The sequence below is a fragment of the Balaenoptera borealis genome (assembly GCF_965194805.1).
Source record: "Balaenoptera borealis genome assembly, chromosome: 1".
Taxonomy (NCBI): Eukaryota; Metazoa; Chordata; class Mammalia; order Artiodactyla; family Balaenopteridae; genus Balaenoptera; species Balaenoptera borealis.
Window position 1 is genome coordinate 126,416,224 of NC_138860.1, and position 20,691 is coordinate 126,436,914.

At 35.7% G+C, this 20,691-nt stretch overlaps 1 protein-coding gene and 1 long non-coding RNA gene across 5 annotated transcripts in view; one reads left to right on the plus strand and one right to left on the minus strand.

Annotated features, from left to right (window-relative positions):
• Positions 1–2,756: 2,756 nt before the first annotated feature.
• Positions 2,757–20,691, plus strand: part of LOC309611521 — a 36,430-nt gene continuing 18,495 nt past the window's right edge. For both annotated transcript variants that reach the window (XR_014234575.1, XR_014234576.1), the window contains exons 1-2: positions 2,757–2,836; positions 14,843–14,942. This is a non-coding gene — a long non-coding RNA (uncharacterized lncRNA). The remainder of the gene's footprint in view (positions 2,837–14,842; positions 14,943–20,691) is intronic.
• The window catches only part of DNAJB4 (DnaJ heat shock protein family (Hsp40) member B4), a 40,658-nt gene continuing 25,584 nt past the window's right edge, over positions 5,618–20,691 (minus strand). Inside the window, exons 2-4 of one of the 3 annotated variants that reach the window (XM_082355840.1) lie at positions 14,804–15,044; positions 8,313–8,881; positions 5,618–6,929 (exon numbers count right to left, since the gene is read on the minus strand). In XM_082355840.1, the coding sequence (XP_082211966.1) occupies positions 6,696–6,929; positions 8,313–8,881; positions 14,804–15,014 (1,014 nt within the window). In that variant the 5' untranslated portion in view covers positions 15,015–15,044 and the 3' untranslated portion in view covers positions 5,618–6,695. Of the gene's footprint in view, positions 6,930–8,312; positions 8,882–14,803; positions 15,310–20,691 lie in introns of those variants that run through there. The other 2 variants (XM_082355839.1, XM_082355841.1) reach the window with 2 other exon arrangements.

Below are 20,691 nucleotides of genomic sequence, written 5' to 3' on the forward strand. Positions count from 1 at the left end.
AAGGCTGCATCCTCTGAAGAGCAACATCAGAGGCTTCCCATCACAGCGGGAAAATAGACTTTACTAACTTATTCAGCCAGTCACTAAAAATGTAAATAACAAGTCCTAAAAGAAGGTGGGGACCAGTACCTAGAGTTGCTCTAATATATTATTGAAAATGCTTAATATAAAAAAATAAATAAATAATAAGACATACAAAGAAACAAAATATGACCCCTACACCAGAAAGTAAGAAGGCACAAGAACTGCATGTGAAGCAACGAGATGTTGGATTTAAAAACTTCAAAGTAGACAATATAAATATGTTCAAAGAACAAGAGGAATCCATGATTAATTACAGAAGATATGATGACCGTGTCTCATCAAATAGAGAATGTCAATACAGAGAAATTATGAAAAAGAACCAAGTGGAAATTCTAGAGCTGAAACAACAATAACTGAAATAATCAACTCACTAGATGGGCGCAACAGTAGATGTCAACTGGCAGGAGAAGAAAATTAGTAAACTTGAAGACAGACTGATGAAGTTTATGCAATTCAATAGAATAGAGAGAATGAAGAATGAATAGAGAGAAAAAAGAATGAAGGAAAATGAACAGAGCCTTGGAGAAATGTGGAACACCATGAAATGCATCAATATATGCAAAACTGGAGTACCAAAAGGAGAGGAGAGAAAGAAAGGAGAAGAAAAAATATTTAAAGAAATAATGGCTGGGGACTTCCCTGGCAGTCCAGTGGTTAAGACTTTGCCTTCCAATGCAGGGAGTGTGGGTTTGATCCCTGGTTGGGGAGCTAAGATCCTACATGCCTCATGGCCAAAAAACCAAAACATAAAACAGAAGCAATATGGTTAACAAATTCAATAAAGACTTTAAAAATGGTCCACATCAAAAAAAAAAATCTTATAAAAAGAAAGAATGAAAGAAAGAATGAATGAAAGGAAGGAAGGAAGGAAGGCTGGAAGGCTGGAAACTTCCCAAATTTATTGAAAAACATTAGTCTATATATCCACGAAGGTCAACAAACTCCACAGAGGATAAGCATGGAGATCCATAGACATCATAGTAAAAATGCTGATGGCCAATGACAAGGAGAAACTCTTGAATGCAGCAAGAGATAAACTACTCATCACTTACAAAAGAACCCCAATAAAATCGGCTTACTTATAACTGGAAATAAGGGAGACCAGAGACAGTGGGATAAGATGTTAAAAGTGCTCCAAGAAAAAAATCTGTCAACCAAGAATCCTGTATCCAGCAAAGCTATCTTTCAAAAAATGAAGGCAAAATAAAGACATTCTCAGATAAACAAAAACTGAGAGAATTTGTTGATAGCAGACCCACATTACAAGAAATACTAACAGATCTTCAGGCTGAAAGCAAGTGGCCCCAGACAGTAACTCAAATCCACATGAACAAAGAGCACTGGTAGAGGTAATTATGTAATTATAAAACACAATGCAAATCCTATTTCCTCTCCTTTCTTTCTCTTAACTGATTTAGAAAGTAATTGTATACAACAACATACATATAACATATCGACCGTAATATATAGAAATGTAGTATATTTGCCAACAACAACACAAAGAAGATGAGTGAGAACAATGCTGTATTGGAGAAATTACAAACACTAAACCAGTCTTGCACTCCTAGAAAAAATCCCACTTGGTCATCATGTATACCTTCTACAAACTTAATGAGAATAAACTTACATAAGACAGCAACTAATTTTTAAATAATACTAAGGCCCCATTTTCAGTTAAGTGTTCCAGTTTTAACTTCTGAAAAATTTCCTTCAAGATTTATGAGTCAAATATTTTGGAAAAAAATGCATAAAATGTTTAACTAGTCCTATTGTATAATTACTACTCTGAAGTGGGCTGTGCCAATTTTCCAGGTTGCTTTAATAAGTAAGGGAGTGTCATTTATAAAAGCCAGAGTAAAATATAATTTCCCCAGTTGAGAGGGGTATGTTTCTGAAAGCATTCGGTAGGAACACAATTAGCTGAGGAATTTCAGTTGTTATAGGAAAAAAAAAAATGTTTTAGGCAGAACCCTAAGAAGTCAGATTTTTCTTTTTCTTTCTTGGATTTGAGACTTTAAAATCCAAACTTGAAAATATCGGGGTTCCTTTCTTTTCTAGTTTATGCTTCCTCCCCCAGCTCTGCCCCACCCTCGCCAAAGGCAAAGCAGAGGTTATTACAGAAAAGTCAGAAAATCCAAGTAAGGCAAGCAGGAATCACACACACACACACACACACACACACACACACTCCCAATACAGAGGCAGGGGCAGAAGCTGATCCGGGCTGTGTGGGTCACACCTGGGCACCTGCTGGCCACCCTGCGGTTTGTAACTGACCTTCTGACCTTAACAACCCCTCAAACAGGAAATCTCTGGATGGTTTCAAACTCCACTCCCCCGCCCCGCCCCTCCATAAACACCGCAGAACGGGAACAACTTGCTGGAAGTTAGAAGCTGGTTCAGAAGCAATCCAACTCAAAGAAAGTTTCTGAAGAAACGGACAAAAATAATCAAAGCCCCCCCCCCCCCGCAACTGAAGCTAGCCCACGGAAAAATAGACTCTCAGAAGCCCCTGCCTGGGGCATACGCGTTTCCAACCCAATCGTCATCTTAGTCAAGCGGTTTTTAGATGAACGCTTTTCCGGGACTCTGACCTGGGGACGCCGGGGTTGGTAGCCCAGCCGCAGCGGCCAGACCCTGTGAGAAGGCCCAGAGCCCCGCCCTCCCTTCCGGCCGGTGAGTCGGCGCGGCCGGCCTGAGCCAGGCTGAGGCGCTGGGGAGCGCGGGCCTGGGCGCTGCCCCGGGAGAGCCCGTGAGTGCGCGGGATGGGGTGGGTGAGGAAGTGGGGATCCCACGCACCGAAGGGCACGAAGAGCCCGGGGATTCGAGAGGAGAGGCCCGGGCGGTGGGGTCGCTGGAGGTTGCGGCGGGGGGAGGTGGTCGGCCCGTGTGTTCCTGGGCTTGGGGTGGGGAACTCAACCGGAGGGACGGGGCGGGGGGCGCGGGAGGTGGGTGGGTGGGCCCGGAGCTGGCACCCAGTCCTACAGGAAGGCTGGGGAGGAGGGCCGCGCAGAGCGGGGGAGAGCGGGGGCCCCCCCTGTCGGGGCTGGGGGCTGCACAGTCCTCGGGTGGGCTGCGGCAGGCCGGGGAGTGGGGGTGGCGAGGGGGAGAGTGGGCTGCGCCCGGAAGTCAGCGTTTATGCTCACTAAAATGAAGGCTGCACGAAGTAAAAAGAGTGATCGTCTTTAACTGGGAATAAATATGGCTTGCCAGTCCCTGCTTACTAGAAACTTTTCAGGATCGCTCATTCTCACAGCTTCAGTAAGATGCTTGCAAATTTATTTTTCCTTTGTTAGACATAACAGGTATATGAAGAAAGGCAATTAAGCAAAAAAGAAGCCTAGCCTCATTCCAAATGTTTCATATTTTTCAGGTTTTAGAATTCTCAGTTAATCCCATCTCTTGAACCCCTTCATTCCCAGTCCCAGAGATGCAAAATATATACTTCTGATTAAAAATATTGTGCAACCTTTAACCTACTAAACGTAACTAAATATTTCCCAAGCTCTTCTCTGATACAGATCTCCTGTTATAATTTAGTGTCACAGTAGTATTTCTGGTGCAGATTTTTTGTCTCATCTCGGTGTCACCCCTCTAACAGAAACAGGAGTGGAGTTCTTTGCCTCTGGTTTTATTTCTCATGCTTAAGGTTGCGTCCAAAACTTCTCATTTTCCTCTGTCATTCACTTTACTCTCCTTTTCTTTTCCCAAATCTCCAGTTTCCTCTTTATAAGAATGGCTTAAGAACTACATTCACATAAACCAAAATTCTAACAGCTACAGAGATGATGTACCAATCAAATTTTAGTTGTAGGAAAGGTAGGTAAACATGTTTATCAATTAGCTTACTGAGATCCACAGTACTTCAGAACTATTCCAGGTATCCAAGAACCTGGTTGAATTTAAAGAGAACATTTTAAAATCAAAAGTACCTTCATAACTTAAGTAAATAAGAAAACTTTAAAACTCTTACATTAAGTCAAATTCAATAAATAAAAATTGGGCACTTACTACAAACTAAGGCATTTTTTGATACTGATATACTGAAAGACATGAAAAATATTGATATACTGTTTTTATATAGCAATGCAAATTAATTTTACTACTAGAAGAATAATTCTGTACTTTAAAAAAATACTTTTTAATCCAAAGATTATCCATCTATCTAATCTACAAATCATTTATTTAACTTGGGAGAAATTGCTTAATCAAGAAAATTACAATAAATGACAGTGGGTTTAAAATAGAAACCACACCTACCACTCTGACTGATGCTTTTCAGCTCTTATCTCTTTAGACCTGTGAGAAAATTTCCATGATGTTCGTACTTCCCTAAGGAGTTTTAAATGTCAGAGAAAATTTATAAAGGAATCATTTATGAATTAGATGGAATAATATGCATCATTAGCTGAATTCTCTGGTATTTTCAAGCATTTTCCACTTGCAACTAAAGTATATGGTTATTCCCAACAATTTTACTCTTAGGTATATACCCAAGAGAATTGAAAAATTATGTACACAAAAACTTGTACAAAAATGTTCATAGTGGCATTATTCATAATAGCCAAAAAGTGGAAATAACCTAAATGCCCATCAACTAATGAATGGATAAACAGAAGGTGGTATATCCATACAATGGAATATTATTCCACCATAAAGAAAGGAACAAAGTACTGATACATGATGCAACATGGATGGACCCTGAAAACATTATGCTAAGTGAAAGAAGACAAAAAAAAAAAAAAAAGCCAAACATTGTTTGATCCCATTTATAGGAAATGTCCAGAATAGATAAATCCATAGGGACAGAAAGTAGATTAGTGTTTGCCAGGGGCTGGAGGAATGGGAAGTGAGTGCTAATGGTTATTCAGTTTCTTTCTGGGGTGATAAAAATGTTCTGGAATTAGAAAGTGGTTGCACAACTCTGTGAATATACTAAAACCACTGGATTGTACACTTTAAAAGGGTAAACTTTTTTTTTTATGTCTAAGTGAGAGAAGATGTTGAAATGCCCCATCTTTTATTTATTTATTTATTTTATTATTTTTTTGGCTGTGTTGGGTCTTCGTCTCTGTGCAAGGGCTTCCTCTAGTTGCGGCAAGCGGGGGCCACTCTTCATCGCGGTGCACGGGCCTCTCACTATCGTGGCCTCTCTTGTTGCGGAGCACAGGCTCCAGACGCGCAGGCTCAGTAGTTGTGGCTCACGGGCCTGGTCGCTCCGCGGCATGTGGGATCTTCCCAGACCAGGGCTCGAACCCGTGTCCCCTGCATTAGCAGGCAGATTCTCAACCACTGCGCCACCAGGGAAGCCCCAAGGGTAAACTTTTTAGCAGGTGAATTATATCTCAATAAAGTGGTAAAGTATGTGGTGATTAAAACCTATGTATTGAATTTCTAAAAGAAGACAATATTCTGCTGAAAGGTGATAGGGTCCAATATACCTTGTATACCAATCATCCTGAAAATCACTTTTGAACCAAAAATATTGGTTCAAAATATCATTCTTACTATAGCTATAAAACAGAAAACAGAATAACTTTTTAAACGTAAATATATTTTAAAAATTAAAACACCTAAGAATGCAATCTATACATATGAAAAAGTAAAATATTTATATGCATAACAAGTAGTAGCAACATCATTCATAAGCAGCAGTTAGTGTTTATTTTCCCCATATTTTGGTTTAACACCATAGTGGTAGTTTATTCTTTTTAGGGAAATTGCATATGGTACATATAGCATATTATGAGTAAGTTATAGAAGGCTGTGTAATTGGAAAATTAATTCCAAGTAACAATATTTCCTCTAAAAACACATTTATTATCAAACAAATTATTTTTAACTAGTGGACAATAAAATGTACCTATAATTTATTAAGTCCAAGATATATACTCAACTTGCATAAAATTATATATGGCATTTTAAAAACAACCTATTTCTAAAATATCAGTAATTCAGGCCAATTGGGATTTCCACAGGAGATAAATTGCCATTAATATCCTTTTTATGAAGAAAAGGTCTGCCTTAAGAACATTACAACTATGTTATTAAGAAATGCTACAGCATACTTTAAAAATCAAAATGGTGAAACATATGTATTAGGATATTCTTTTATGGGTACCAGCCCTATAGCAGCATTTCATATGGTGACTTTAATCTAGTTAACCAGATTTCCAAGTGACTTGGGTTTTTATTTTCTAGAAATACCTATCACATGTATAGTTTCGTTAAGAATTTAAATTTCCATTATAAATGAGAACCTATCATACTGATAATGTAAAGATATAAGAAATAAAGTACTTGGATATCCTAGTACTTTATTAGAAATATATCTACTAACTCCACAGAAACAAGTTTTACATGTAAGCAAAATACTAAAATTTTCTGATTCGGGAGAAATGAAATAAAATACAGTGAATGGTTTTCTCTTCTTCTCTAACTGTAAAAATCCCTTTTGCCTTTTTATTTGACCCGTCTCTATTCATGCAATTTAATGAACCCTCGAAATAATTTACATGTCTTTATACAGAATTCACATCTACATCAGTAAATGGCCAGTCCTTTTATATTTTCAGTGCCTTATCAAAATATGGGTAACAAAGTTTTTCATTCTATGAGGCAGGAAGATGTTTCCTAAGTACTTCTTTGGATGATGAGGATATAGTATCTGGGAAGGACACCTCAAATTCTATTAGAAGGTCACCACGTTGCTCAGGATTTTTTGGAAACGGTAGCCCATATCCGATAATTCTTCGCCTCATTCCAGGTTTCACAATATCATTTATTGTCATAGGTATGGTTCTTCCATCCATTGTTGGCACATTAAATGAGCAGCCACACAATGCCTAAAATGGACCAAATAAAATTAACAAACTTCAAAATGTAAAAGTCTAATCAAAAATATTACCAGCTGTAAAGGACGATACCTCTAAGGCAAATTTTTAACCTCCAAAAGAATATCAATAATTATAAGACTTTTTCCACATTAGAAAGTCCCTTCAGGACACACATAATCAGACATTTTACAAAAGAAGGAAAGGAGAAGGGGAAGGAAAAGAAAAGGAAAAACAGAGGAAAGAATGTCTTTCACATTTCCCTGGAATTAAATGGATTGTTTGAGGCTGCTATTACAACATTCAAGGTGCAGGGATGGAATGGGAGAAGAGAAGAGGGAGAAATTCAGGACTAGAAAGAATAAGATAGGAGCAACTACAAACTTCTCTGGAGGGAAAATGTTAGGACAAGAAATATACTTTTTGTTTTAGTCAATAAATATTTACTGAGTACCTACTATATGCCATATAATCCTGTTAGAGGCTGAGCATATAGGGACCATGAACACAGACCCCACCTCAAGGAACGCACAGAGAATTCAGAAGCAAACTAGTAATTATAATACAGTATAAAGTTGGCACAGAAGTATGTGCAGAAGTCTTTTGTGAGAGAAAGGGCACCCAACCTACCCCCTTAGCTTCAGGGGTTAAGTTTGGGGTAAGCATTGGACCAGTAGCAGGTGTTGAGGTAGAGTGAGGAACAGCAGTGTTCCATCGAGTACAGCTCAGACAATGACACAGAGGTATACAAGATAATAATACATCAAACCTAGGGAAATGCATATACATCGAGGGTTAGAAATCAGATTAAAAACAACCTTTTATTTTAAGATAAAGAGTTTAGACATTATGGTAGATGCTATGTGGAGTCATTTAAGAATTTTAAGCAGGGAACTGATATGGCCTTATTTGCAGGATTACAATCCAATTTGAGAAATCGTGCCTAAAAATAGAACAAATACGAACTAATGTATTAAAGCAGTACCCTCATAAATTATTTTGTCTTTTAATACTTTTTTTGTTATATAATTATTAACCCAAGTTAACAATTTTGGAAAAATCCTATACATGGACTAAGGTGATGAGATTACAGTGCAGATCTCATAAACCATACTTGTAAAAAACAGAGTAGAGTTAATCCAGACTAGGCCTCATAGTATATAATTCACTTAAAATTGTCATTTAAATTGTTAGTATAAATAACTAAACTTAGAAAGTATAATCTTATCCATAAATGAGGTATAATAGTGGTACTACCTCAGAAGGTTCTTATGAAAATTTAAAAAATAATGTGTAGTAAACATAAAATTAATATTAGCTATTATTTAGATAAATGCCCTAAGATCACATGCATAATTCTGTTTGGTTTCAGAATCCTATGTCCTACCAACTTACCTCTCGTAAACTAATTCTAGCAGTATAAATTATATTTGATCCATCCCTTTTGAATTTTGGGTGATCTTTATCTTTAATGACAAAAACAATGTCTGCTGGAATACTAGTTGGTGTTTCATCTCCTTCCCTTGGAAAAGTAATTTTGGTACCTTCTTTCCACCCTTTTTTTATCTCGATGGTGAGAATTTTGTCCTCAGTTCTATAACTCCTTCCATCAGGGTTTAACCTTTTTCGAGAAATCTTCATCCGTTTGGTACAACCACTATATATTTCTTCAAGTGATACTCTAAGTTCATGAATAACTGGAGGATCTTGTTTGAGGCGGGATGGCCCCACAGAATTCCTGTCTCTTGGATATCCATTCATGCTGAATCCAAAGGCGCTAAAAGGATCTCCGTCTACTTCCATTTCATCAGAATCTCTACCACCACCCATCCGTCTTCCAAAGAAAATTTCAAAGGGGTTGGAACCTCCGAAAAATGCTGCAAATGTGGCATGAGGATCGCCATGAAAGGTGTACCGGAAGGTACCTCCTTGTCCATCAGTACCTCCTGCTCCTCCTTTCAACCCTAAATGAAGAGATAAGCATGATTAGAAAAATGCTTACAACTCTTGAAAGTTAAACTTTCAACAACTGTATTACTAATAAACTTTGGCTAACTTAGTTTGCTATTTATTAATATTGGCCTGAAATGCCATTATAACTGAATACAGAACAGCTATATAACTTCGAATCATTCTACCCTAAGTTAAATTTTTATCTTTCAAATTCTTCCAAACCCCATCTTTAATGATAATTTATTCCTGAGTCTTTGTTCCACAGGTAAAAAGAAAATAAATAAAAATCGGGAACCTCTTATCTCATAAGCTACTGGTTTGATAACCTGAAGTATATAAATTTAAGTTTTTAAAAGATGTCATTCAAGGGGTGGGGGAGGGAAGAATTGGGAATTCGGGATTAGCAGATGCAAACTAGTATATATAGGATGGATAAACAACAAGGTCCTACTGTATAGCACAGGGAACTGTATTCAGTATCCTGTGATAAGCCATAATGGAAAAGAATATAAAAAAGAATATATATATAACTGAATTACTTTGCTGTATAGCAGAAACTAACACAACATTGTAAATCAACTATACTTCAATAAAATAGAAAAATAATCCTAACTAAGTTACCATTTTTGGCAGAGGAAGGAAGGGCTTTTAGGGAAAAGCCAAACCCATGATGTAATAAATTGTTATTCTTTCTTTTCATGAGTCCATTATAGGTCCAAAACATTTAGATTTTGTCTTGTAGAGGGTTAGATTGGGCAGGCTAATTCACTCACTTTATTAACTCTGTTAAATTATTATACTTTATATGTGGGAGGAAAGATGAAGTGATTGAAATAATTTAGCATTGGTTTAATTACATTGGTAATGACCTTGAGTTATATGATATATATATATCATTTTTAAAAATCTGCCACTAGCTTTTTTTAACATTTGGAGTTATAACTATACCACTAAATTTTATAAAAAGAAGTTTTGGATGAGCTGTGTGTTAAAAGTTCTTGTCTTGCTTGTACTTGTCATTCTGATTCTACAAGGCATATCCCTGAGTGTTATTTGGATATATCATTCAATACATATATTGACAGTTTTTAAATTGTTAGATTTTGTGTCTCCAGATTTCTGTTCACGGATGAAGGTAAAAATTTAAACATCAGCTGACACTGTTGGATGAAGTAGAGTACATGTATACCTTTTAGTGGAAGTTGCCAAATAGAATAAGACACGTAAAACTCTGTGAAATCATGCTGAGTGACTTCAGTAGAATTTTTTATTATTAAATTTCTCATATATGTGTATGTGTGATTATACTTTATATTGTTTTTGCTTCTGCCTTTTCTCAAATATCTTGACACTCAAAAGACATTTTAAAGTTTATTTTTGGAGACTTTAAGAATTAGTTCATTCCCTTTATTCAATAAACATGAGCACCTGTCATTTTCAGACCTGTATGCATGAGCAATGCAAAAATGAATAAAATGTATTTCTTGCCCTCAAATTGGTCCCTGCTTGAATATCCTGAGAAGAGTCCCTGAGAAGATTCACACAGTCTGAAGTGACGTTTATCAAAGCTAACAGCCAACAATGCAGCTTTGACACTAAACAGTCAACTACGTATCCGCTATGACTGAGAAAAATCCTACCAAAATTCACACCAATACAACATGAATTATTATGCAAGTATCATTTGCATTGCCCGGCACTTGAATTGTAACAAGCCTGTCATCAACTACACAGTCAACTCTTTACTACATACATTCTGACTGCTCATGGAAAATTTTCATATTCAGCTAGATTCCCTCTGCTATCCAAAATTTTTTCTAGACACCATCATCACTCGTGTGAGCAAGAAATGCACCCCAGAGTCAACATTTACCTATGCTGTACCGACAGCTATTATTTAAAAAACAACCAATCAACCAATTTGCAATCCAGAAACAATTATGTGTCTGGGATACTATCCATAACAATGATATCCATTAGTTAGTTGACTAAAAGTTTATCAAAAGAAGCAGCATTGGAGAAGAATTAGGATTTCAAAGAAAAAAAATTATAGGCCTTTAAAAACTTTCTTTAAGGAGATCCAATGTGTAAAAACCCAGATTTATAACAATACTTACAGAGTTAACTAGCATAACGAAATTCTTTAGACAGCTTTGATTCATAAAAATACAATTTACTCATTTTTAAAAATATATAGTAAATAAAAAGATTCAGTTGTTTATATAAAGAACAGAAGCTGCAAGCTAGTATAAAGATTAATATACTAAACACAAATTTGATCATATAAATACTACCTTTCAGTATTTAAGTTACTGAGTAAAACATAAACAATAAAAAAAGAAGGCATAAGAAAAAGAAATGTTAGAAAACTAGACTACTATGAAGATGTGTTATTGAAAATCTTTTTTTTTTTTAAGTCTTTTAATATAAACTTCTGTTGACATCACAGAACAATTCAGAACTAAACCTAAAACTTTAGGGGAGAGACTGGATCAAAATCCAATTTTCAATTTCTGTAGTTCTATGTTTTTTGTTTTCAAATGATTCAACTATGGAGAAACGTCTCCATATGGAAAAATAGCTTTATTTATTACATACAATAAAATTAACCCATTGTAAATATACAGTAGTTTTAGTGAAGTTGTAGAATTGTGCAACCATCACCACAATCCAGTTATAAAACATTTCCATCAACCCAAAGAGTTCTTTCATTTCTATTCATAGTTAATCCCTGCTCCCACCTCTAGCCCTAGGCAACCACTGATCTGCTATCTTTCTTTATAAATTTGCCTTACCCATGCATTTCATATAAATGGAGTAACAGAATATGTAGTCATTTACATCTGACTTTTTTAGCGTAGTTCATGAGGTTATTCCATTTAGTAACATGTTTTATTAAATCAGTCCTTTTAATTGCTAAGTGGTATTGTGTGTGTGTGTGTGTGTGTGTGTGTGTGTGTGTGTGTGTATACATATATACCACACTTTATCCATTCACTAAAAGATGATACTTTCGGATTTTTTCATTTGGGGCCATCACAAATGGTGCTGCTGTGAACACTCACGTACATGTCTTTCTATGGACCTATATTTTCATTTCTCTTTTACAGATTCCTAGGAGTGGAAATGCTGGGTCATATGATAAATTCAAAACATCTCTATTTTTAGCCAACCTTTAAAAAACCCGGAATTTAAAATTGTGGATATTAGAGGGGCTTCCCTGGTGGCTCAGTGGTTAGGAGTCCGCCTGCCAATGCAGGGGACACGGGTTCAATCCCTGGTCCGGGAATATCTCACATGCCGCGGAGCAACTAAGCCCGTGCGCCACAAATACTGAGTCTGCGCTCTGGAGCCCACGAGCCACAACCACTGAGCCCGTGTGCCACAACTACTGAAGCCCGCGCGCCTAGAGCCCGTGCTCCGCAACAAGAGAAGCCACCGCAGTGAGAAGCCTGAGCACCGCAACAAAGCGTAGCCCCTGCTGGCCGCAACTAGAGAAAGCCCGCGAGCAGCAACAAAGACCCAACGCAGCCAAATAAATAAATAAATAAAATTAAAAAAAAAAAAACCACAACCAAGTAGATATAAAAAAAATTAAAAAAAATAAAATTGTGGATATTAGAGATTTTCAAAACACAAATATACTGGGATCACTGGTTCTGTTAGGTCCTAAATATATAAATTAGCATGTTCAACTCATACAATTCTCAGTTCATGGTTCCTTATTTCCACGGTCTCAGGCCTTGCAAAAGAATGCGATAATTGGGGGAAAAAAGTATATCAGGTAAATTATTAATGGCCCCACAGTCCTAAAATTATTGTTAAGTTACTTCTAGAGAAACACATAGGGCTATGTAACCAGGCCTGCAGGCACAAACAGATCAATGACAGGCAAAGACACAAAAATATTTTCCCACATTTTAACAGTATACGTAACGAGGTATTTTAAATAAAGGATAAGTAAATATAATGCTTTTCTGTAAAGGAAGATAATTTCTAAAACATAATCGAATAACTTTAACTGTATTTTAAAGTAACATAACTAGAGAATGGTATTTCTGAATAATATATTTCAATGCTTTAAAAAACTTATTCTTCCCTTACTATTACCTCTATTGCTTATATCAATTACCTGAGTCAAGAACAAAAAAAGATTTGGGGTACACAGATGATCCTGTTCTAGTTTTTTTTTAATTCACTCACTGATGATGCTCAGTAAAAATCAAACTGGAGAAATATCACCCAAGAAAAACACTATTAAGAGGTAATATTAAGCCAAGAAAAATGTATCATTTGGTGACTTGAAAATTCTGCAAATATCCTTAGTAAACACTGAATCTTATGGTTTAGTTATAGACAGATTTGAGCTATTTGTGAGATGTGAAATAAATCAGTGGATATTTGCTTTTTCATGGGAATTTATTGTGTTACTCTATGTTTGTAGATTTCTTTACAAAATTACAAAATAACTTCTTCAGAAAGAGTAGTATATGGTTAGTAGTATCTCAGGATCCTGCTTAGCTTTTGAGAAGAACCAAATCATAGTATTTTGAGTAGTATGGCCATAAGGAACCCACAGGATTGAACTGCCCACTATTTGCTTTTTTCAATATTTACTTTGTAAGAACCTGACACTGCAGGTCCTCATCACACCAAAACTGGCAGCAGAAACTGCAATTGGGGGCAACTCAGATCAAAAACAAAAAACAACAACAAAAAACCCTCTACACAATCACCCTGCTTATCTAAATTTAATGTTTTAACTCAAAATAAGCAGTCGCTACCTCACTATACTTTAGGATATATTTCTAATTAGGAAAATTTAACATTAAATGCAATAAAGGAAGCAAAAAACCCCCAAAAAAGTTTTCATAACTACAATGATTTTAAAAAGAACATCTGGGGAGAAAAATTGGTAATAAAACAACTTAGTCCTGATATAAAACATTGAAAATCCCAGAACCTGTAGAAATTAAAGTGTTGTTGTTAAATTAGCAATTTAAAATAGTCTTACTTTATAGCTACATTTATATGGAGATGATGGACAAACACTTTAAAATCCAGAATGATAAAAGGATAATCTTCAATTATTCCCATTTACTGTACTCAACTAGTTTCTGATCTCACAATCCAAGAAACAAAAGTGTGGCAGGGAGAGGAAAGGGAAGTTATCATGCCTTCCTCTATACCTAGATAGTAAAATTTAATTTAAAAGAAATAATGTTACCTTAAAGTAAATCAATAATTGTTCTAACTAGGTGGCCATTTTAGGTCAAAAATTGTATTTCTGAGATCTCATTTTCTTGGCACACAATTACTGTTTACAATTAAGCTAAAAACTTGTTCTGGTATTTTATGACATCAGGAAAATTCTTTCCTCTCCAGGCAGAATGCCAAAAACAACTACAGCTAAATGCCTGGGCCTTCGGCTTCTCAGGGAGACGATTCTGTCCTGTTTAATTTAAACTAGCTTTGCCATAAGAAAGGCAAAAAACTTCTTTTGTTTTCGTGAATAAAATATAAACTACCCAGGATCTGAACTGCCAATCTTAAGATTTTAAATGACTGAAGAATCTTCATTGGTTCTGACAGAAAATTCATTAGAAAACAAAACAGGTTGCATAAGACTTTTGACACAATTTCTTAATGAGTATGGGCATTTAAGGTTTCTTTTCAAATATAATGTTAACATTATAAATCTAATGGTAGAATATACATATTACAAAATGTCAAAATCCAAAAAAAGGCAAACACATTTCATTCATAGCTATGTAACATTCATTCATATGATCAGAGATGAAATCTTGTTTTCATCCATTATTTGTCTTTCTACTTTTGAAATGTCAGAGAATTTAATTTAATAACCAGAAGGCTGAGAGAGAAAAAAGAGAGACAGAGCTGGAGAGACAGAAAGATGTACACTGAATACTTACCTTCCTCCCCAAACTGATCATATATTTCTCTCTTTTTAGGATCACTCAATACTTCATAAGCTTCTGCGACCTCTTTAAATTTTTCCTCTGCCTGAGGAGATTTGTTCTTGTCCGGATGAAATTTGAGGGCTTGTTTTCGGTAAGCCTTTTTAATATCTTCATCTGAAGCTCCTTTTTCAATTCCCAAAATGCAATAATAGTCTTTCCCCATTTCGAATGCCTTGAAATGAACTTAGATTCCCTTTGTGAAAGAAAACAGCGTCCCCAATCTTAGCAATACAATGATTCTAAGAAAAATAAACCAAGCTGGGTATTTTAAAAGTTAAAGCAAATCAGCAATTCAGCTTCGCTGTCTTAAGGCAGCAAGCAGACAGTGTTTCTGTATTTAATTCCTTCCCCAACAGCTCACTTACAGATAAATATACACTACACAGGAGACGGCCTCCTTCTAGATCCTCCCATTTTCACTACGTGTCTCTGTACTTTCTAGAACAGCAAATGCTACAGGACGTCACTTCCCCAGCTGCCTCTAGTCAAAGTATTGAGCTAGGTTTTCTCCTCCTCCACGATTAACTATTCATTTTCCTTCTGGCTCTACCATTTTTATGTCCTCTTTAAGAGGCCAAGTGGATTAAGAAACCAATATTTCAGCACAGAATGTCATAACTACACATTTATTTACTCCATTCTAGGTAAAAAAGCAACAAAAAAATCATTATAGCCATTAAGTATCTTACCATTAAAATAAGTTAAAGTTATTATACAAATAAAAATACTTATTTTAGGTATTTTAATTTCAACTTCAAGTTATTCAAATGTAAGATATACAATACTAAAATATGGTTTGTTTAAATTAAAATTGTCAAATAATTTGTGTCATTTTCAAAATTCCTAGGGTCTATCAATCAGAAATGCCAGGAATTTGGCATTGTAAAAGGTTACATATCATAAATATCAAAAGCAAGGCTTTAAAGTCAGTAAAGGACTTAAATATGACTTTAGCTGATGATTTTAACTTTTTTTTTGTAGTATACAAGAGTTAATAGTTCAGGCAAACTAATAACTTCTGAAAGCTTCATATCTGATTTTAGTTACTTCAACTAAAACAGAATGAGATCTGCCCTCCCCACTCCTAGGGTCACTATTTAAAGAATTCTTGTGCTGCTTCAGGAAAGACAGGAGGAAAGTATCAGGTTACAGACAGTAAAAACTCATGTTTCTTTTAAGACTTTAACTGGATCAGCTTAAAATCTGGATATGCTATTTATGAGGCATAATATGAGAGATATTTTTTCTTTTAAAAACACATTTTCCCTAATTATAAATATAAATACTCATTGAAGATTTTGGAAAACACAGAAAGAAAAAAGAATAAAATAAAAACCTTACTGGGCTTCCCTGGTGGCACAGTGGTTAAGAACCTGCCTACCAATGCAGGGGACAGGGGTTCAATCCCTGGTCCGGGAATATCCCACATGCCGCAGAGCAGCTAAGCCCGTGTGCCACAACTACTGAGCCTGCGCTCTAGAGCCCGCAAGCCACAGCTACTGAGCCCGTGTGCCACAACTACTGAAGCCCGCGTGCCTAGAGCCCATGCGCTGCAACAAGAGAAGCCACCGCAGTGAGAAGCCCGTGCATCACAATGAGGAGTAGCCCCCACTCGCCCCAAGTAGAGAAAGCCTGAGCGCAGCAATAAAGACCCAGCGCAGCCAAGAATAAATAAATAAATAAATAAGTAAAAAACAAAACAAAACAAAACCTTCCTATCATACCACTTTAGGTAATCCCTGCTAAATGTTAGTGTGACATAAGAAAATGTCAAAAGAATTGTACAGAGCACTGTATTGAATATCTTAAGTCTGTAAAAATTAAAAGAAAAAAAGAACAGTTATGAGAAAAAGTAAATGTAAATGTATGTTTAGAATATAATGAAAAGGTGATGATCACATGTTAACCTTCAAAAATATGGGAACACCTACTCTATACACCAAGCAGCCTTACATTAATGATTCAGCAAAATGTTCCTCTTTGTGCATTTTGACAGCTAGGATTTACTATTTCTCAAAACTCTCTAAAAACACCTTGGTATAGAAAGGTATCGTATTTATCTAGCCTACTTATAGGTTACAGAGGTTTGCCAGCTATTCAGCAAATTTTTTTAGTCCCACCAAGGAATAGTTAATGTCAAAAGATAAACTTTCAAATCCAGAAAACTTAAGGAAAAATGCTAATATCCAAAGTCACCTTAAGACTCCTGCTTTTTAAAAAAGCATATTGCAAGTTGGAATCCAGTGCAATGATCAGCATTGAGAGTAGAGTAAAAATATAATAAAAATCATCTATTCTAGAATTAATTTCCAAGAGAGTTCCTTTAAATATTCATTACCAAAGAACACTGGTATAGTAATATGAAAATTCTGAATTGTTCTGGAGGGTAATGCTGGGAACTAAAAAAACCAGATTCTTATCTGATTCAATCATTTTCAGAGAGCTAGAAATATTATCAGGACTTGACATATTAACTGATTTCAGAACCCAAAGACTAGATCTTTCACATATCTGAAAAATGCATTACATGTTAACAAATGGAAAGAAATCTGGCTCTTCACACATAGAGAAGGGTGATAAAGGATTTTCATATTTTTTCAAATATCATAAGCACACAAAAGGATTACAGTAGTAGTGTTGAAATGCAAGAATTCCCCTCAACTTGGAAATTCCAAGTTAATAAGGAAGAAATTATAATTTTAAGACTTTAAATAATAAAATAATCTAGCTAGGTTTTGGTAAAATGAGCAGTGTAAATAATTCTTTCAAACATTTGGGAATGGTTATTTTAAATGATTTTAGAAGCATTGTAAATATCATACCTGGAAATTTCTTCTTAGAAAATAATTCAAAGAAAAAATTATATATACAAATATACCCATTGCAATTACACGCAACAGGGTAATGAATCAATGTGGTCATTATTACACTACATAGTACTTGAGAGACATTTTACTCTTACATACACTTAAAAGTTAAGGGTTTCCCTGGTGGTGCAGTGGTTGAGAATCCGCCTGCCAATGCAGGAAACACGGGTTCGAGCCCTGGTCTGGGAAGATCCCACACGCCGCGGAGCAACTGGGCCCGTGAGCCACAACTACTGAGCCTGCGCGTCTGGAGCCTGTGCTCCTCAACAAGAGAGGCCACGATAGTGAGAGGCCCGCGCACCGCGATGAAGAGTGGCCCCCGCTTGCCGCAACTAGAGAAAGCCCTCGCACAGAAACGAAGACCCAACACAGCCAAAAAAAAAAAGTTGAAAATCCATTACACAATCACTTTACATTCAATCTTCTTCATCCAAGTTTGTTTGAGATGAATGTGGGTTGTTTTTTGGGGGGGGGGATGGGGGGAGCGCAAGAGCAATTGTCACCCCTGTAAATAATTATCATGACAAAAATAGAGTGTGTAAAGCAAAGAGTAATGGCAGCCTGTAGGGAAAATGGAGCAGAGATGTAAGCAAAGCTCATCTAATAAGTGTGCTTTTAAAAGTAAAAATAAAAACAAAACCAAAAAAATTACATAATAATAGTCTATTTGAAACACTGTTTAAAAATCACATAAATCAGTGGTTATTTGATTTTATAGGTATGTGTACGTGTGGCAGAAAATTCGAAGAGAACAAAAACTAACTTGAGTTAGGAACACCCTTTTTTTTTCTTTAATTTCTTTAAGGCTGCTATATTTTTAACAAGGATATGAAATTAGTGTTTGTATTTTTTTATTTTTATTACTCAAACATTGATGAGATTATTCCATGAAAACACAATTCTCTTCCCTTTATTAAAAGAAAATTACAAAGAGTGAGATTCTTTTTAATGTTTACAGTTTACAAGGTCAAGTTCTCATGCTGGGGCAGAGGTGCTTCATCTCTAACTGAAGGACAAGTTACAATGTATTTTAAAGAAATGATTTTAATTTTTTCAATCAAATCATAAAACTTAAGTATGTTTATTATTTTGTTTATAAAAGTTAATAGCAACAAAACTTTTGTGCTTAATAATATATTTGAGGGAAGTGTATCACTCTCTTTTAGGGAGTCGAGGGCCAGAATTAAGTAAATATTCTAATGACATTACATTTTATTTTTAATAACTGTAATAAAACGTCCTTATTTGGGATATTATGCTTTAATAATAAGTACAGAGAAATTATTTTTACAGAAGTATGTGTCCTTTCTGATTTTATCACCATAGTTTAAATATTAAACATGTTTAGATAATGAGAGCTAAAGATAATAGTATTTTAACTACAAAAAAAACCTGAAAGTATATAACTAGTCATTCAACTGATACCATCTTCACCTTCTACTCTGGCTTTATTCACAGACAATAAAAAAGTAAGTTTTATTTCTCCAATTCACAAATCATTTCTCAGTTATAATAAAATTAGTACAGAGAAAGACAGTAAGCCTTCTAGAGTCTCAGAAGAAATTACTATTAAAATTTAGATTATCATTGCAATACTTGAAGACAAATGATTTCTAATAGTTTACCGATGTTCCTGCTGAAAACTTTTTCTGTCAATATTTAGTTCTTAACTCGGTACATTCAGACCTGAAATTTCTCATTTAGTATTAATATTAGTAAATTATGACTTCCATTCCCTGATACTTCTTTTTTTTTTTAATTTTATTTATTTATTTATTATTATTATTATTAATTTTTGGCTGTGTTGGGTCTTCGTTTCTGCACAAGGGCTTCCTCTAGTTGTGGCAAGCGGGGGCCACTCTTCATCGCGGTGCGCGGGCCTCTCACTATCGCGGCCTCTCTTGTTGCCGAGCACAAGCTCCAGATGCGCAGGCTCAGTGGTTGTGGCTCACGGGCCCAGTTGCTCCGTGGCATGTGGGATCCTCCCAGACCAGGGCTCGAACCCGTGTCCCCTGCATTGGCAGGCGGATTCTCAACCACTGCGCCACCAGGGAAGCCCCCTGATACTTCTTATCCAAGAATAAGCAAACTGAGGCTCTTTTAAACCTTGTTAACAGTGCTTGAGATATTTGAATAGTCGTTATAAAATCTGCTAAGGTGCATCAGGGAATATTGACAGTGTAGTAGGTAAAAGCACAGACTTTGGAGACAGACTGCCTGTATTAGAATCCTGGCAACACCACTTACTAGTTGTGTGGCCTTGGACTTAACTGTTCTGTGCCTCAGTTTCCTTATCTGTCTAATGGGATTAACATTAATACCTACTTTGCAGGGCTGTTACGAGGATTAAATGAGATAAATGTGTGATGCATTTAAATGTGGATAGTGCAGTCCATGCAAGTGTTAGCTACTATAATGATAACAATGATTTCATCATATGAACTAGAAGAATTTTTCCTGGAAAAATGATTACTATACCATATGTATAACAAAATGCCCTTATTTACAAGCATACACATCCACTCACAGAAAAGCTATCCAACTAAGAAGAAATGGCTTTTTCCAAATATTCCAGTTATTTTCTACTTACTCATCTTGACTCTGTTAAATTTAGAATCATTAAGCCATCATATAGGTAGCATCCATTGTATTCAAATGCAGTGTATTTCAAATACTGTAGTCAAGACAGTGTGGTATTGGTGAAAGAACAATAGATCAGGAAAGGCAAAAAGGTCAATAAAACAGAATAGGGAGCCCAGAAATAGACTCACATAAGTATAGTTAACTGATCTTTGACAAAGGAATGAAGGCAATATAATAGAGAAAAAATGTTCCAAATAGTGTTTGAACAACTGGACATCCACTTGCAAAGAAATGAATCTAGATACAGACTTTATACCCTTCACAAAAATTAACTCAAAATGGATCCCAGACGTAAACGTAAAATGCAAATGATAAAAACTCCTACAACAT